General features: G+C 50.6%; 1 protein-coding gene across 1 annotated transcript in view; it reads right to left on the reverse strand.

The window, feature by feature from the left end:
- Positions 1-1,980: 1,980 nt before the first annotated feature.
- The window catches only part of BTBD9 (BTB domain containing 9), a gene marked incomplete at its 3' end in the record, with an annotated part of 374,760 nt that continues 359,632 nt past the window's right edge, over positions 1,981-17,108 (reverse strand). Inside the window, exon 11 of the mRNA XM_079712034.1 lies at positions 1,981-2,178. Within this exon, the coding sequence (XP_079568160.1) occupies positions 1,981-2,178 (198 nt within the window). The remainder of the gene's footprint in view (positions 2,179-17,108) is intronic.

The raw sequence follows: 17,108 nt of genomic DNA on the forward strand, positions 1-17,108 counted from the left end.
GCCATGCAGGGCACAGTTCATGCCTCTTCAGGTGTGAAGCTGAGTGACCAGGAAGCATTTAGTAACCTGTGCCTGGATGGAGAAGGGTGCTGAAAGGCTCCAGACCCTCCCCCAGCCCACCCTGCACTTCCCCGGGTCAGCAGTGCTGGCCTCCAAGCCAGGATTCCTCTCTGGACAGGTGACTTCAGAGTTTGAAAAGAAGCTCTTGAATAGATGACACTTGCAAAAACATTTGAACCCTGCCCTCTTCTGACTTCCCTGCTCCTCCTGCCTCCCCTGTGGGCAGTGAATGCACTGCTGGAGGAAGTGCTGAGTTGTCAGGAATCCTCAGCTCTAACTGGAGAAGGGGCTGGATGCTGAGGGAGGCAGCGCCAGCCACGGAGCGCGGCCAGCCGCCCGTGGCGAGGAAGCGAGCGGCACCGCCATTTGTTACCGGAGCCCCTCCCATTGTGAAAAGCTGTGTCCCCCTCAGAGGGTTCCACTCACCCCACGCAGGGGGACGCAGACAGAGATCAGAGTCGAGGGCACCGAGCGAGACTAGCAGAAAGACAACCTTCCCGTTTAATCATGCAGCTTGAAGCTACCCTACTATTCCAATACTGATAAATCACAACTACATCACACTAGGAGGAAACAGCTGACCCACTGGCTCTTTGTACACCCATGACCAATGTGTCTTTAAGACAGAAAGGACCCCCCGTCGGCCCCACCCCTCCTCCAAGCAGGACGCACAGAGGACCCGATCATGACAGCCAGCCAACGGAAGAATCGGGGGATGAGCAAAAACCGGACACAATCTGATCAAGTTACACAGGGCAGTTAGCACTGGGATGGAAATTACTCAGACACACAGAGCCAGATCAAGCGACAACTGTCAGATGAGATCGTTTCAATGAGGATTAAAAGGAAAGCTTTTTAGAACTGTTTTTTTTTTTTTTTCAATCCCTGGCTGAGTATTATGGTTTGGGGGAAAAACAGCAACCACCGATCACCACCACGCGGGGAAGGCCCACTTTTGCATTCCCGACACCGACTGGCAGGACGGCTGCCTCCACACGGCTCACTAACCTGTGGCAAATGGAGGACAGGTCCAGCCCAACCGGAAGTTGGTATACACTCATACGTACTTCTGAACATTAAATTAGCTGGTGGCATAATCACTGTTTCCTTGTCAGCCTCCCAAGCTTAAAGGCTGGATACGTTTCAGGAATGACAGGTTAATAACTTGGCAGTTCGAGTGATTATTAACTCCAGTGTCCACAGATTAATTTGCTCCTTGTGTATTTTGTTGATCTTCCTCAAAGGATTTTCTTTGTCAGACCAGGTGCCATGATGAGCTGCATCTGTGCCTCATTTAGGAGATGCGCATGATATTTCTCAGCTCCACCCCACGCTCAACCGTTCAAAACTAAGGAAGGAAAATTACAGCGTCAAAAGGGATTGAACAAGTGATTTGCTGTTTGAACCTTTCCTAAAGATCTGGAAAACCTATGGTTCAGCAAATGGAGGATAACTAAAAGAAATAAAAAATTATTTAGTTGCCAGGGCAATGTGTTCCATAAAAGTAAACGCTCTAAGGAAACCCATTTCCTACAGGGTGCCTCCAGGTAAGGAAGGCCTAATACATTCTCTTCCATTCCTGTGTTCATGTGCCATCTTTGTATTCCGACTCAGGCCTATTACTTCCTTCTGTGGTCTTTGCGGGGTTAGATTAGAGAGGTAGGGTGTTAACGGACTTGATGAAGATTGAAGACCCACTTTTTCCCCCTGGAGACCAGCCTGATTTGAACAAACTGAGGAGAACAAAGCAGCCCCTTTGTGTCCTTGGGAGGAAACCTGTCCTGTGTGTTTCTGCAGCCAGGTCTGTTCCTCGTGGGGCGGGGGTGGCGGGGGGAGGCGTCCACAGGAATCCCTGCTTGGGGAGGACACGGCTCCTGTGCCACCTGGGCCCAGCCGAATCACTCCACACGTGCGCCTCCCTTATTGGTGCTGCCGGTTGGCTGAGTATGAGTTGGAGCCTGGGCTGGAGTGCAGTGAGTTGCCGCTGGGGGCCTGCAAGGCGTGGGGGTCGGGCTGCTGACTGGCTGGGCTAGTGTCCCCTGTCCCCGATTCCTCGCTGTTTTCCTCCTTCTGGTTGCTCTGCTGCTCGGGACACTCAAAGTGGACGCAGTGGAACACCTGGTGAGAGAAAGGAGAGACCCGGTGAGTGATGGGTCAGTGTCGGACCCCAGAGCTGCCATGAGTCGGGACACTGTCCCCACAAGAGTGACGGCAGGTCCTTCCGCTCCCCCCCGCCACTGGCACGGACAGGCAGCAACTAGAGGGTGGTAAGCGCTTTTCAGTCAGTCAGGATAAAAGTAAGTGGACCGATGAGTCTATGAGTTGCAGGCAGCACAGCATGGATTCCTATACAATGTTCCCACTGGATTTCTCCATTTTGTCTCATGAGCTTTTCTTTCTTCTTTAATTAATTCTTACATCTGGCAGTTGGGTTAAAAGTCAGTGGGGTTGATGGTGGCAATGGCTACATGGTTCTGTCAATATACTAAAAAGCACTATGCTTTAAATGGGTGAGTTGTATGACATGTGAATTATACTACAATAAAGTTATTTTCTAAAAAAAAGCCTACAGGGCATTACCCCAGGGGAGGACCCAGGCTTATCTCCAAGCATCCTAAGAGCCGTTGCTCACCTCCTCCTGTGCCCTCCGGAATGGAACAAGTTCTTGGTGCGTAATCATCCTCTGGGCAGCAGTGCTGGGGAGGGAACTTCAACCTGAGGTGACCTGGGCCAGCCAGGAACAAACACCCTCACATGGAGGAATGGCCCCCCCGCAGGAGCCAGGAAAAGCCTGCCTTCCACCGTGACTCACTCAGGAAGCACCACTGAGCAGACAGGGCACCACTCGGCAAACAAGGGTGAGCCTCGGCCCTGACCTTGAGAACACACAGCACGGCTGGGGGTTGGGGGTGAGCCTGACACGCCCGGAGCAGGAGATAACTGCTGGTGTGTGAGCCGGGGGCACAGGGGCAGCCAGAGGAAGCTCATGTCAGAGGAGGGTCTTTAGGGATGCCCTCCCCCCCACAGAAATTCCTCTCTCCACTAACAGCCAAGTCCTCCTGGGGTCCCTGCTCTGTGGTGCCTGTCCCGAGCTCTTTGCACAGGAGAATCACATCCTCTCCTGGGGGCGTCTTCAGTATGAAGCACACAGATCGACTTTCCAAGGAGCATGCTGGCAGTTTTAAGGGAATCAATTTCCAGATCCTCAAATTCAGTATTTTCTAAAACTGCCTGAGAACATGACTGAATTCACAACACCCTTCCCCACCTCACAGAAGGAAAGCACAGCCCTCGCCTGCCCGTGCTACAGTACGCACTGGGGCACACCGACCTCCCTCACACGGATGCCAAGCCCTGGATGGGGAGCACCCTCCCATGAGTCATGGGCCCTGATGCCTTCCGGGTCCCCATGAGAGTGAAATTTGGCCTGAGTGAGATGTTCTGAATTCAGAACCGAACTGTATATGTGACTCATGTAATTCTTTTAAACGTAACTGCAATTTCCCCAGAATTATAAAAACATTTTCACAATACACTGGCTAAATCCCATGAATAATTCCACAATTACTTTCAGATTTGGTGTGCCTTATTCAACGAGTTGGTTAAAATCTATTTTACCAAATCATGTCATCAAATATGTATTCCTAATAATTAATCCTTATCTTCCGTCTTTTAAAATATTTTTTCTATCTCATATTAACAAAAATAATTGTATTTAAACTTATGAAGAAATTTTTACTTCTCAACCTTAAAATGTTCAAAAAATTACACTTTTTTCCCCAGAGCTCTTTTAGGGGATATGCAAACAAAATGTTTGAAGGCCATTGCTCATTGTGCTTAGAAGACTCTAAGCCCTCAATAGAGTCCTTTTAAAACTTAATAGGCATGGGCTTCCCTGGTGGCGCAGTGGTTGAGAGTCCGCCTGCCGATGCAGGGGACACGGGTTCGTACCCCTGTCCGGGAAGATCCCACATGCCGCGGAGCGGCTGGGCCCGTGAGCCATGGCCGCTGGGCCTGCGCGTCCAGAGCCTGTGCTCCGCAACAGGAGAGGCCACAACAGTGAGAGGCCCGCGTACCGCAAAAAAAAAAAAAAAAAAAAAAAAGTTAATAGGCAGGAATTCCCTGGCAGTCCAGTGGTTAGGACTCTGCGCTTTCACTGCCAAGGGTGTGGGTTCGATCCCTGGTTGGGGAACTAAGATCCTGCAAGCCGTGCAGTGCAGCCAACAAGAAAAAAGAAAAGTTAATAGGCAGACTTGCAGCCACATGGATAGATCTAGAGATTATCACACTAAGCGAAGTAAGTCAGAAAGATAATTACCATATGATATCACTTATATGTGGAATCTAAAATACGATACAAATCAACATAACTATGAAACAAAAACAGGCTCACAGACATAGAGAACAGACTTGTGGTTGCCAAGGTGAGGGGGGGTGTATGGCGGACGCATTGGGAGTCTGGGATGAGCAGATGCAAACTATTACGTATAGGATGGATAACAACAAGGCCCTACTGTATAGCACAGAGAACTGTATTTAATATCCTGTGACAAACCATAATGGAAAAGAATATGAAAAAGAATATATATATGACTGAGTCATTTTGCTGAACAGAATAAACACACATTGTAAATCAACTATACTTCAATAAAATTAAAAGAAAAGTTAATAGACAGGACCTGGAGGGAAGGCGAGGACATTTTAGGGTTAGAAGTGTTCCAGGCAAGGGGAATAATATGGGTGAAGACCTTGGGAGGAAAGAGCCAAGTGATGTCTGAGAAGATCCGAGTGGCAAACCGTGAGGAGAGGGGAAAGTCGGCAGCAGGGCCATTGAGAGCTTTGGAGCAGAAACACTCTGTGATCTGCTGGAATAGGATTTAGGGGTGAGTGCCAGTTCCTGAGGGGCCTGATGGCACAAGACAGTCTTAGAGACACTGCTGTGGTAAGCCAGTAACATGACAGGAACTGAGGCTGAGGGAGCCGGAGGCCACCAGTGGCTGGGGGACCAGGAGGCAGAACCAGCACCCTGGACAAATACCTGGTAGGGCCCCGGCTCTCCTACTGGTGCTACCGTATCCCAAGAGTTTTCTCCCTTTGGCCTCCAGACTTCTAAACCAGCCCTAGATAAGTAAGATGATGCAAGTTGTTGTAAAGCTGTCATCGAACTTAGGCGCAAATGCTGAGGCTAAACTGTAAGCATGTAACTGGCGTGTAGTGATGTGCTTGGAAAGGACTGGTGGGTGCCTGGGCCTGCGTGGACAGCTGTGAGAGGCAAGCCATGTGGCACAGGGCCAGGGCCAGGCTCTGAGCCCTGGCCACCCACTGCTCCCAGGAGAGCTCAACCCTCACTATCCTTGGGTCAGGCCCACCAGTTCCTTCCAAGTGGCCTGCTAGCTCAGAGGACCTACTGAACTTGGATCTGCCCATGTTTCCTGAGTCCTGGATAAGGGCCTGTCTTTAGAGGATAAGGCACTGGTACCCCGGGAGTGGGCAGGATGCAGCCAGGCCTGGACACCTGCCACTCTCCCTGAGAAAGGACCAGGCGGAGGAGACCGCAGGGGGCTCAGGAAGTGCAGAGAGCCAGGGGGACGCGGCTGCCCCTGCTTCCTCCTGGGAACTCTACAGCCTCCACAGCTCGAGCACACACACCGTGCACACCCACACCACGCACACAGGCACACGTGCACTATGCACGCATACACATGCACCCTTCTTCCACAGAATCAGGTTCACGGAGAAGACAAATGTAATATCAACTGTGAAATTATACTTAAAATATAAATTCCATGCTTAACTTCCTGCATCACTATTTCTTCCATATTCCCACTTCAATTCATTTATCTACCACTGTTTCAAATTTCACCTTTCAAACTAATATGAAGCCCGAGACCACGCATCCTCTTTGTATGGGCAGAGTGTATTTTCTCTTAGAGTGAGCCGACTTCTCTCCTTAAAGCTCAGGCTGGTGCTGCTTCCTGTGGACCCGAGGCAGCCCCCAGTCTCTCCTTCCTTTTCTTTTCTTTCCTTTCTCCCTCGCTTTTATAACAAATCTTACCCCTTGGGCCCACCTGCAGGTGCTTACCTGTCAACAGCCATAGGGGAGGGCCTTTTCTGGGGATTTAAAACCTGTTTGGGCTGTCAGCTCTCACCTGGGCTACTCAGGGTAAATTTGAAAATCTAAGTAGCAGCTATTAATACCTCTTCTCCATCAGCTCCATATTCTTTGAGCTTCTGAAGTGACAGGACCACCTTCTGGTGGGTTATTGACAGTCTCTTGCTTTAGGAGCATCCGTCTTTCCAAGCACGGGGTGGGGCCATGGAGACAACCCCCCAGAACACATCTTGGCTTCCGCACACCCCCCGCCGCACTCTCAGTGGATCCTCTCCCTAGACCTCCTTGTAAACGAACAAACATCCTTCCCTTTCTCAACACCACCCAGCGTCATCTTTCGTCCCCGGCGCCTGCGTCTCCACCTGTTCTGAACGATGCACTTTACGGCACCGTCCTCGTTCTGACCTGACCTCCTTACCCTGCCCCGTCACGCCCGCAGTCAGCTATGTCACCCCGCTCTCGTGCTCCCCGTCAGCATCTCTGTGGCTGCTCCTCGGAACCCTAGGCTGATGCTAACCCTTCAACTGGTTTAACATTGTCCTGCTGCGTATTACCTTTCCCAGTGAATGGGTTTTCTCTCCTTGTGCTCTCACGAACCTCCCTTCGGGTCTCTTTAATTTCTAGGCCAGCCTGTGAGGTTCCAGGGCCCAAGGCCCAGCCCCACCTCCTGCCTGTGTCCTGACCTGTCAGTTCCCATCTGACTCAAGGACCGAGGCGTGGCCGTCCTTTCTCTCACTCAGGGCCTTGCACAAGAATAACAAATCAATAAAAACCCTGGATTGAAAAATAAAGTTAGGGCTTCCCTCGTGGCGCAGTGGTTGAGAGCCCGCCTGCCGATGCAGGGGACACGGGTTCGCGCCCCGGTCTGGGAAGATCCCACATGCCGCAGAGCAGCTGGGCCCATGAGCCATGGCCGCTGAGCCTGCGCGTCCAGAGCCTGTGCTCCACAACGGGAGAGGCCACAAGAGTGAGAGGCTCGCGTACCGCAAAAAAAAAAAAAAAGAAAAAAGAAAAAGAAACTTAAAAAAGATCTCAGTGCAGCCGGCGCTATCTAACGTCTGGCTGTCACCTAAGGAAGGGTCCCCATGGGTGACGCAGTCCTGAGAGGCAGGGTGGGTTTCTCCTCCACGCTGTACCCATAAAAAGCCTGGAGGACGCGACTACAGCGAGCGCTCAATACTGCTGGTAGCCGGACCCCTGCTGTTGCCCCGTTGCCACTGTTACTCCCATTCCTCTAACTTGGGTGACTTAACTGCACGACTGTCTCTAGCCCACTTAACCAACCTGTTTTAAAATAGCTACTCGAATGGCTATTATTCCTAACGTACCTAACGGTACTGTTTTGGTGTCCTCCTGTGGATGCTCCTCCTTGGAGAAACCATAGCCATGCCTCTCCCTGACCCTGCAGAGCTCAGCGTAGGCTCTGCCCTCTAAGCTGGGGGAAACTGGGAGCCTCTGGGAGCCCCGGGAAGCCCTAGCCACCAGCAGCCTGGCTGAGCCTCCGCGGCCAGATGTGAAGAACCAGGGCTGTGTCAGGGCTGCGCTTCAGGCTGTGACCCCGGAGTCCCAAGGGTGTCACTAAGGGACCAACTAACTTTGATGCGGGTTCCCTGAGCATCTCCAGAGCCAAGCGGGCTCTGCCAAGTCAAAGGCAACGCACAGGAAACAGTTAACTTTGTAAGTCACAAACCATGTGGTGAAGATTCCAAGTGAAAAAGGGTGTTTTACAGATGGAAAGATGGGTGTGGAGGTAGAGCGTGCAGCGGGAACAGAGCGAGCAGGCTAAGGGCGGCAAGCTGGGAAAGGACCGGCGCCTCCATGTTCCAGGCTCAGGCTGGGGGGCAGGACACGGTGACACCACACAGTAGGCGTGGCCAGAGGAGCCAAACACAGTGAGGAGGGTTTGCAGGTCAGGAGGTCCAAGTGCATTCTTTCATTCACTAACCCATTCATTCATTCATTCATTCCAAAACATGAGGCACCTCCTGCACCCCCTCCTGTGAGGCCTGGCCCCCTCAAAGGGTGCACCAGCCAGTAAGGATAGAGACACGTGAGTGGACAGGCTCTGGCCACCACGGGAGCCATGAGGGTGCAGAGGAGGGGCCCCCAGTCGGCCCGTGGAGCGGGGGATGCCGCCTAAGCCGCGTTGGGGAAGATGAGGCGGTCAAGCAGGACTGGTCAGAGGAGGGAGGCCTGGTGCAGGAGGAGGGCGACCACTGTGGACTCCCCAGCCAGCGTGATGACAAAGAAAGGCGGGAGCGGGGGAGGTGGGGAGCAGGGCGGCAGAGGCAAGAGGCCACGGCTCAGGGGACTGGGCGAGGGCCTGGCCTGGACCCGGGCGGGAGCCAGGGTCGCCGGACAGAGGAGAGTCTTAAAACGGTAAGTATTCCTTGAATTAAAGACATTACAAAAAGAATACATGTGTGGTGACAAATAATACAAGTGCCTGAGCAAAGAAAGTAGATGACAACAAACCCTTAAACTTGAAATACCCTGAGATAGAACATAGCAATTTGGGATAAACAGGAAAGAATCATTTTTAAAGGATAAACAACAGAACCTGATAACAGGCTTGGTAAGACTGACACAGGAGAGGGAAGGATTCTTCACAGCCTCTAAGGATCCTCTGGGAGGCTGGAGGCTGGGGGACTATGGTGCTGCAGCGGGCACAGCAGGGGGGTCCGAGGGGGCTCCAGGCCCAGCCAAGCACCGGGGGCCTGGACTCATCCTCAGGGCCTTCCTTTCACTGCTTTTGTTTTTTAAACTTCAGTGACCTCACTGAGCATAAACACTGGCCTGAGGCTAGATCACACAGTCCCTGCTGTCAGGACCTCTGCCAGATGGAACTCAGCCCACGAGTGGTGAGTGGGATTTAACCTCAGGGTGGAGCAGCTCCAGAATCTGTGCTCTCTCCATATCAGGATGCCTCCTCACACAGACAACATAATAGCAAGTGAGAAGGAACACACAGTGTGAGAAATTAATTTCACCTGGAAGGGAAGATCAGGGAGGAAGGCGTGCATTATAGGCCTTGAAGACAGGGCGGGAGTGGCCTTCCAGGCAGAAGGGACAAGGAGGACTTCCAGATAAAGGCTTGGGGCCTCGCTCTCGCTTTCTGTACAACAGCGTGCCAGCTCAGCTGTCTCAGTCGATAATCCAACCCACTGGCCTTGAACCTAACATGACAACAGTGCGAAGCCAACACCCAGCCAGGTCCTGGACCACTGCAGACGAGGATGAACATCATGGTGTCTGTGCCCCACCATCATCTTGTGCAAGGCTGGGATTCTTCCCTTACGACCCTAGGCCCCTTCAGATGTGCATCCATTGCAAACGGGCATCCAGAGAGGGGGCCTGTGGGCGGTCCTGACTCTGTTCATGGGAGCAGGGGTGGAAAGTGAGCCTGTCCTGGAGAAACTGGCACCTTCTCTGGTGGCCAAGTGGTCGGGGCTGGCCCGAGATGCCTGCCGCCCCTGCAGAGGTGCAAAGGGAAGAGAGGCTGGGATGCCTCTGCTCTTTTCACACAGACACTGGAGGTCGCTGTTGCCTGGAGGAGTCGTCACTGCCACGAGGGGCGGTACCGGGTGCCATGTGGAAACTGCCGCTTGTCCCTCGCACCCCTAAGCTCCTCTCCCCACCGAGCACCTCAGGCCTCCCTCTCGGTGGAACAGCCAGGTGCTGAGTTTCTCTTCGCTCAGAAGCTTGTGTGATTCAATTTCTTTCCTCCGAGCCTTCCCAAGACTGCGATACCCCTTGGAAAGGATGTGACCAAAAGTGAATGAGGCATACAGGGCAGAGTCACACTACTGATTTATGCAAATCCATTACCCCAGTCGCCGCATCATTTTCCCTTCCCTTCTCGGCAATCATGTATCCCATTAGCCTGTTTGATTGCTGCTGCTCACGAAGGGGCACCTTCGCTGAACCAGCTTCAACGGCCTCTGGATCTGTCTTCCAAGAGGAGCCAGTTAAATTGGAATGTAGTCGTGTGTATGAATCCGACGCAGCCTGAGTCACATCCGTGTGTCCTTTTTTGTAGCTGCTGTTTATTATCACTTTGCCTTTCCTCTCTGGGAGCCAAAATTCTTGACATGTTTGAGATAGTCCGGGGTGAACCCTGGAAAGGATGTACACAAATGTGCTGGCCCCTTCTTGGCGAACAGGCGAATTCCTTGGCTAGCCACTGTTTGCCGCCTTTCATTAGAGGGATTCCCTGAGCACTTTGTTCAACGTGTCTTCAAGGTTTTTAAAAGCAGAGAAGCCTCTGCTAATTTTCCCAAGTTGGGCTAAGAGTCCACCGTGAACTGTAGCAGAAATCAGGAAAATTTAATAAATGTTGATCAATGACTCTACCTTGCCTTTCTGGTTTATCCTCAGTAATTTTCACAGATTGCTTTCATGCCAACCAATACAAATAGGATTTGAGCCAAGCTTTCAACTTACACTTACATCTTTATAAAATAGATACCTCTCAATGATATCTGCCCAGAGGTCAGACACAGAGACGTGGCTTCTGAATTATACACCCTGAAGACTTCCTCTCTCCTTTCGCAATGTGTGGTGTGGCAGCATCACACACACACTCAGCACTCAGCAAACATTAACTGAGCCTGATGACAATGACAATTACATCTTCTTACACTCATCTCAGGAACAAGTTACGAGTCCATCTTTAGACTGTAGAGATGTTTTATTTTTGTTCCTTAAAAATGAAGACCAAGTGTTTCTAACAAAACATTGCAATTTAAAACCAAAGTTTCACGTATGTACATCTGAACAGCCCAAAACATGATTTTCAGTTAAGGAACCCATTTCATAGGGAGACACTTCCAGTTTGTGAGCAACAACTTTTCAGCATTGCTTAGGGGTGACAGGATAACCCCATAGTTTTGCACAAGTATTTATTCCTACTAGGTATGGGAGTAAGCTTCTTGGTGACACTGCTTATATACGGCAACAGTTTTTTTAACTTTCCAATGTCACTTTCCCATCTTCACATAGGCCAGGGCACTCACAAATAACCGGAACTCCACTGCTTGGAAGGTTCTGGAAAACATCCTTTCCAAAACATATCACAGGGACTTTCCTGGTGGTCCAGTGGTTAAGACTCCGTGCTTCCACTACAGGGAGCACAGGTTCAATCCCTGGCTGGGGAACTAAGATCATAAGATCCCACATGCCATATGGCCAAAGGAAAAAAAAAAAAAGAAAGAAAACACATCACCCCAGGCAGTCCCAGAACTCCCGACCACCGATTTTTATGTGTGCACACTCAAGAGTTCCAGGGAGTGATTCACTCCCTTGTCTTAATTAATTTGGCCCTAGAGTGGTAGAGGTATCTTTTTATTTTTGAAAAACTAAAACAAAAAAGGAGAAATGTTCTAGTTCCCAGGTAGAACCGGGAGACACGGCCTTACCAGGGCTCTGGCTCTCCCCGCAAGGCCGCGCGGGTGGCCCCACTGCCCTGGGCAGCTTTTCACTTCATCCAGGCGATGTGTCTGCTTTGTCTCAAAGGCTTCCAGCTGCAGGGAGACTGCAGGCCTGACTCACCGCTGGCTCTGCAGCAGGACATGGCTGGACATCATCCTCACCAGCTGGCGTCTCTATCCATCCCGCTGCCCGGCAGCCCCCAGGCCTCACCTGCTCAGGTGCTGTGTGCACCTCCTCCCAGGCCGGTTGTTTGGTGCAGGATTACTGCTGCTCCACTACAACAGGCATAAGGCTTGTGGAGTGTCTGGAACAATGACGTGCTCCCTGTTGTGTCACGTTCCCTCTCTTTTTCCAATAAAATCTTTCCTAATAGACATTTAGGTATAAAGATGCCTATTAAAGATGGCTTTTTATAATATATATATAATTTATAATTTATATATAATTTAATATAAATTAAATATTTTTCTGCTTTTTTTCTGTCTCACTGGGAAGGAACCTTTAAGATCTAGTTCACTCTCCTTATTTTAAAGACAAGTGTCCTGAGAGCCAGGGAGGTGAAGTGACTTGCTGGGGGTCACACAGCTGGTTGGGCATGAGGCTGGCACCAGTGCCAAGGTCTCCTGGTCCACACTGGACAAGGCCCCTCCCTTCCTTCCACCCACTTCTCTCTCCTCCTCAGCTCATTCCCTACATCCCCACCCTGTGCATTATGGCTGTGTCTCAGACGACATCCTCTGGAGGATACTGCTGGGGAGGGAATCCTTGGGGACTCAGACAGGGAGTGACCAGACCTGGGGGGGTGGGGCCTGGGAAATAACTGTCACCAGGCCAGGAAGGAGCTTTTTTTTTTTAAGCAGAGTCTGTTTCCTTCTTTTTGTTTTTTCTTCACTAGAGCTACGTGTTGCTATGGGAACAAGGATGGCACAGGGAGCCCAGAGCCACTCACCGGCCTGACAGTGCCTGTAAATAAATTCTGCCTCACTCCAGGCTCGGCGCTGAGTGGTCCTGGAGGGCAGCTCAAGCAGCCACTTACAGACTCTCCATCCTGCTCGTGCCGGCGGTGCAGACCCTCCAGCGGCAAGCTCCCTGGAGCTCACGGAGGGATCTGCACTCCCCGCCCTCCCAAGCCCGCCACAGCACAGCCTCATCCCTGTCTGCCCATCAGGATGACCTGATCCACTTTTCAGAGGCCGAAACCCCTCCTCAGGACCGTCCCCGTCAGCTGCAACTTCTCTGCTCACTCCACCACTCGGCCTCCACCAGCGCTGCTCCTCGCAGCATCCCCCCACCCCCACTCCAGGTGAAGGCGCCTTCTCGTGGGCTGACTTCTGTCAGGCGCTGAAGCTGCAACCCCACCCCAGGGAAGGGCCCTGCCTGGGTTTCTCTCCTGGTTCCAGCCCGGCTGGTGCACGAAGCCTGCCCGCAGGGACCGTCTGCTCACCAGCACCTGACTCGACGACCTGGCCCGGGCAGAGCTGGGCTCATTTCTGAAGCTTTACCATTTATTATGCCTTTATTATGGGGACACAGAGCAGCCTGGATGTTAAGTGCCGACTGCCTGGGTTCAAAGCCTGGCTCTGCCACTCACCAGGCATGACGATGTGCAAGTCACTGAACATCGCTCAGCTTTGGTTTCCTCGGCAATTTATCCCTTTTGCTTAAACCAGAACATTTTTATTGTGAAAACCATGCGCTAAAAGGTGCATGAAATACAAACGTATGGCTTGCTGAATAACTATATAGTCAACACCAGCCGTGTAAACCACACGCAGGTCAAGAACCAGGAAAATTGCTGGCGCCCTGTGGTCCCTTCCTGATCTGAGCCTCCCTGCTGGAGACCACAGTCTGGCTTTAATAATAATCATTTCTTTTCTGTGTACACATCTTTAGATGTTACAACTTACTTTTGCCTGTTTTTGACGTTTGTATGAACATAATCCTACTACATGGATTCTTCTGTACTGGCTTCTGTCCTTCAACATGCTGTAATGTTCATCCCCATGGATCGCGGGGATGAGAAGTTGTTTCACTAAATCTTTTCCTTTATTTGGCTGCCTGATGGGGAGAGGGAGAGATGGACGGACAGACCGAACGATTCATCTGCTCACTCAGGCAGCAGGTACTCTCTGCTCACATGCCCCAGGCCCAGGCTAAGGCTAGGATACAAGACAAATACCACATAGCCTGTCTCCTCAGCTACATAAATTCAATACGTAAATGGAGACCTGAGAGCTGCCTACAGACCATCGACCCCATCCTCACTCTCTATTACTGACTAGGCAAAGGCTTTCCCGCGGGTCTTTCCATAGTGCAGAAAGTTAGCTTTTCCTACAAGTCCTTTCTAATCCCCGGGGCTGCTTGTGCCCCTGAGGTCTCTGCCTCCTAAAAAATCACTCCAGAACCTGTTCTCCAACCCAGGTTTCATCAAAGCCGTAAGAAGAAACAGGCGTAACTTCTATTTCTTTTAATAGACTAACGGATTTTCATAGGTCCACAGACAGACCTCATCTGGACCCAGCCTGACCTCCTTAAGGACAAAGCAGTGTGCCTTTGCAGCTTTGCTATGGTAACTAGTGAAATGAAAATGAAGGGTGTGTGAGAGGAGCTGCATCAGAACTAGCACGGCCGCTGCACGGCATGAGTGGAAACTTCAGATCCACCAGGACCCGAAGGTGGTCCTATTGACAAGGCCATATCCAACGTCCTTCAGACAAGAGAGCCTTAGAAAGGGAAGCAATGCCTGCCTCTCGAGTAGCTCGGAGTCAAGTAGCAGTTGAGGCAGGTGGGCTGGAATGACCTCGCGGTTGCACTGGTGACTGAGACCAAGAGAAAGTGATGGAGGAAACAGCCAAGGAGACCTTTTTGGCTACAGGCACTGGGAAGATTCAGATGAATGAAAACAACTGAAGGAGAGCAGGACGGAGGGGGCACTCGCTGAAAGACAAACTGACACATGCCTGCCATCTAGTGCTAAGCGTGAGAGGAAGACAGAGGAAAGAAGCCTGCGAAAGGGCAGAGGGAGGATCATATCCAAGGGCAGAGCAGAGAAACGTGAGAAGTACGCCCCAGGGAGGATTACAGAGCCGAGAGGAGGAGCAGGATGACAAACTCGCTGGTAGGCAACGAAAGGAGAATGTTCTAAGAAGTTAAGATAAATGACAAGGAAATGCTGAGTGCACAAGGCGCAGGAGGTCACTGAAGCAAGTGGTGGAGTCTTTGGGAGGTAAACATTAGGGGAATTTATTGACAGAAGCCGTAAACGTAGCTAAAAAATTAAATGGATTCATTGCCGTGGTGCTCACAAAGGAAAATGAGAGACAGATGCCAGGAGCAGACATGCACTTCCCAGAGGACAGGGATGAAATGCTGAGGAAATCAGAAGCGTGCCCAAACAGGTGATCAAGAAATCTGAACGTCCACAGCCCTCCTCGGCTGCGTCACCTGAGAGCTGGCCCTGATCCGGGGTGGGGTGGGGATCAGCGTGCAGCGCAGATGCCGAGCCTGACGCGGGAAGGCCTGGCCGGCTACGGCAAGACAGACACGTGCCCGCATCGGGCAAGAATTCCCCATCAGTTTTAGCTCTGGACACCTCTGCTATCCCGCTAGCAGCTGGGATGTCTGGAGGCGGGGGCAGTTCCTGAGCTGCCGGCAGCTCTGGCCACACACACAGGCCACTTTCCACCTGCTGCCCGAACAGCCGCCGGTCTCTGCTGAATGCTCTCAACCCTCAGGAGCTCCAAGCTGTGCTTCCCCACCGTGCCCTGCGAGAACCCCCCTCTCGGGCGGGGCAGTACCTGCAGAAACCCGTCTTACCTGGGAGACGTGGCACATTTCTCTTTCCGCTATCCACAAAGACCATCTAACCTTCCCATGCTAGAAACCAATTCCATCTATGCTTCTTGAAATTCGCACAGTCTCTGGGCTGGTAACATTCGGCATCTAAAGGGAAAGAGGTCCTGGCTCTGACTAAACCAAGGCCACTGGTGTCACTCAGCAAACAAGCAGGGCCAGACTGAGGCACCCCTGCCTCCGCTCCACTGTGAGGAAGAGGCTCCCTGACCACTGTCTCCTCATGACACGGTTCTGGCTCCATGGGACTCGGGACCAGGGTTGTCCTGGACCCCCGTCTGCCTTTCCCGGCTATCGGCGCCATCACGGTTCCCAGGCCTGGCCTCCCCAGGAGTCCTGCCTGACCGACCCCAGTCACCCTCCTTCCCTCACACCTCTGACCTTTGCCCCACATCCTTGCCCTTCTCTAAGAACGGGGATATGACGCCCAGAACCCAGTGTGCTGCAGTAAAGGACGTTCTCTTTGAGGGTTCACTACATCCTTGGTGCTCTGTGAAATTCAACTCTTGTGCCTTCTTGTTTGTTCTGAAAATGACAGTTTATGGATCTTGTCTTATAATCCTGGTCATTGTTTGGTTTATGATTTGAGATGTTCCCAGGTTGGCAACACTACACAGGCTTTTTTCCTTGATCAATAACCCACCCAATACGGCAGCTGAGCAAGTTGCGCATCAGCCAAATATGACGGGTCACCCGTTAATTAGTGACCTAAGTCAACCCATGCAAACTGGCTGGTCCAGTCTCCAAACTGGCAGGTCCAAAGTAGCTGGGGCTCCCTGCACAGATATTTTTGTAAACTCATCAGGGACAGGGGATCTTGCACTCCAGCTTTAGAGTTCTCTAAGGGGAAGTTATTTTTCATCTGGCCTCTGAGGTGATGGGGCTTGGGGCTGAGGGCTGGAAAAAGACTCTGACCAGACCTGCTCCAGTGCTTCTCAGCCTTCTCTGACTTAAGAATTCTTTCTGTTGTAAATGATAATTACAGAGTCCCATTTAGGAATTAAAGAAAAAAATGTGTCTTTTTTTAATGCATTATATAAGAAACAAGTGACTGCAAATAAAAATATTTAATTTTAGCTTCATATACTATTATGTAAAGATAAGTTCAAATTGTTTTCCAATTTAGTAAGTAATACATACATAATTAATTTAAGTGGTAAGAAAAATTGAGATTTATTGGCAAAATTTAACAACTATGATGTTTGGTTTGGGGCTCAAATATATATTAAAATGCAGATTCAAATTTACTTTTGTTCCATTATCAAAAAAAAAGTGTTTTTATGACCTGATGTTTAGAATTCTTTAATTTTATGCTTTAAAAAATATCAGTTGCTTTACTTTTGTAATTTTCAGGTTTGTTTTGAAATGAAGAGGTAAGAAAACGTTTCAGGCTTCTGTTTATAAGCTCTTCTCTGCAAGAAACACATTGTGGGCGTGTATCATTTTTATTCTAAATAAATAAAAAGGCAAAATGAATATAAATTATCACAATATTTGCACTTCTTAAAATACTTTTTGAAGTACCAGAAGCACCTTGATGTGCCCTGGAGAATTCTGACTTGACAAACATAATGCATGAATCCAGGGCCAGCTGCATGATGTGTGGGGCTCAGTGCAAAATGAAAATGTAGAGCCTCTTGTTCAAAATGGCAGG

This window comes from Hyperoodon ampullatus (assembly GCF_949752795.1).
Source record: "Hyperoodon ampullatus genome assembly, chromosome: 10".
Classification (NCBI taxonomy): Eukaryota; Metazoa; Chordata; class Mammalia; order Artiodactyla; family Ziphiidae; genus Hyperoodon; species Hyperoodon ampullatus.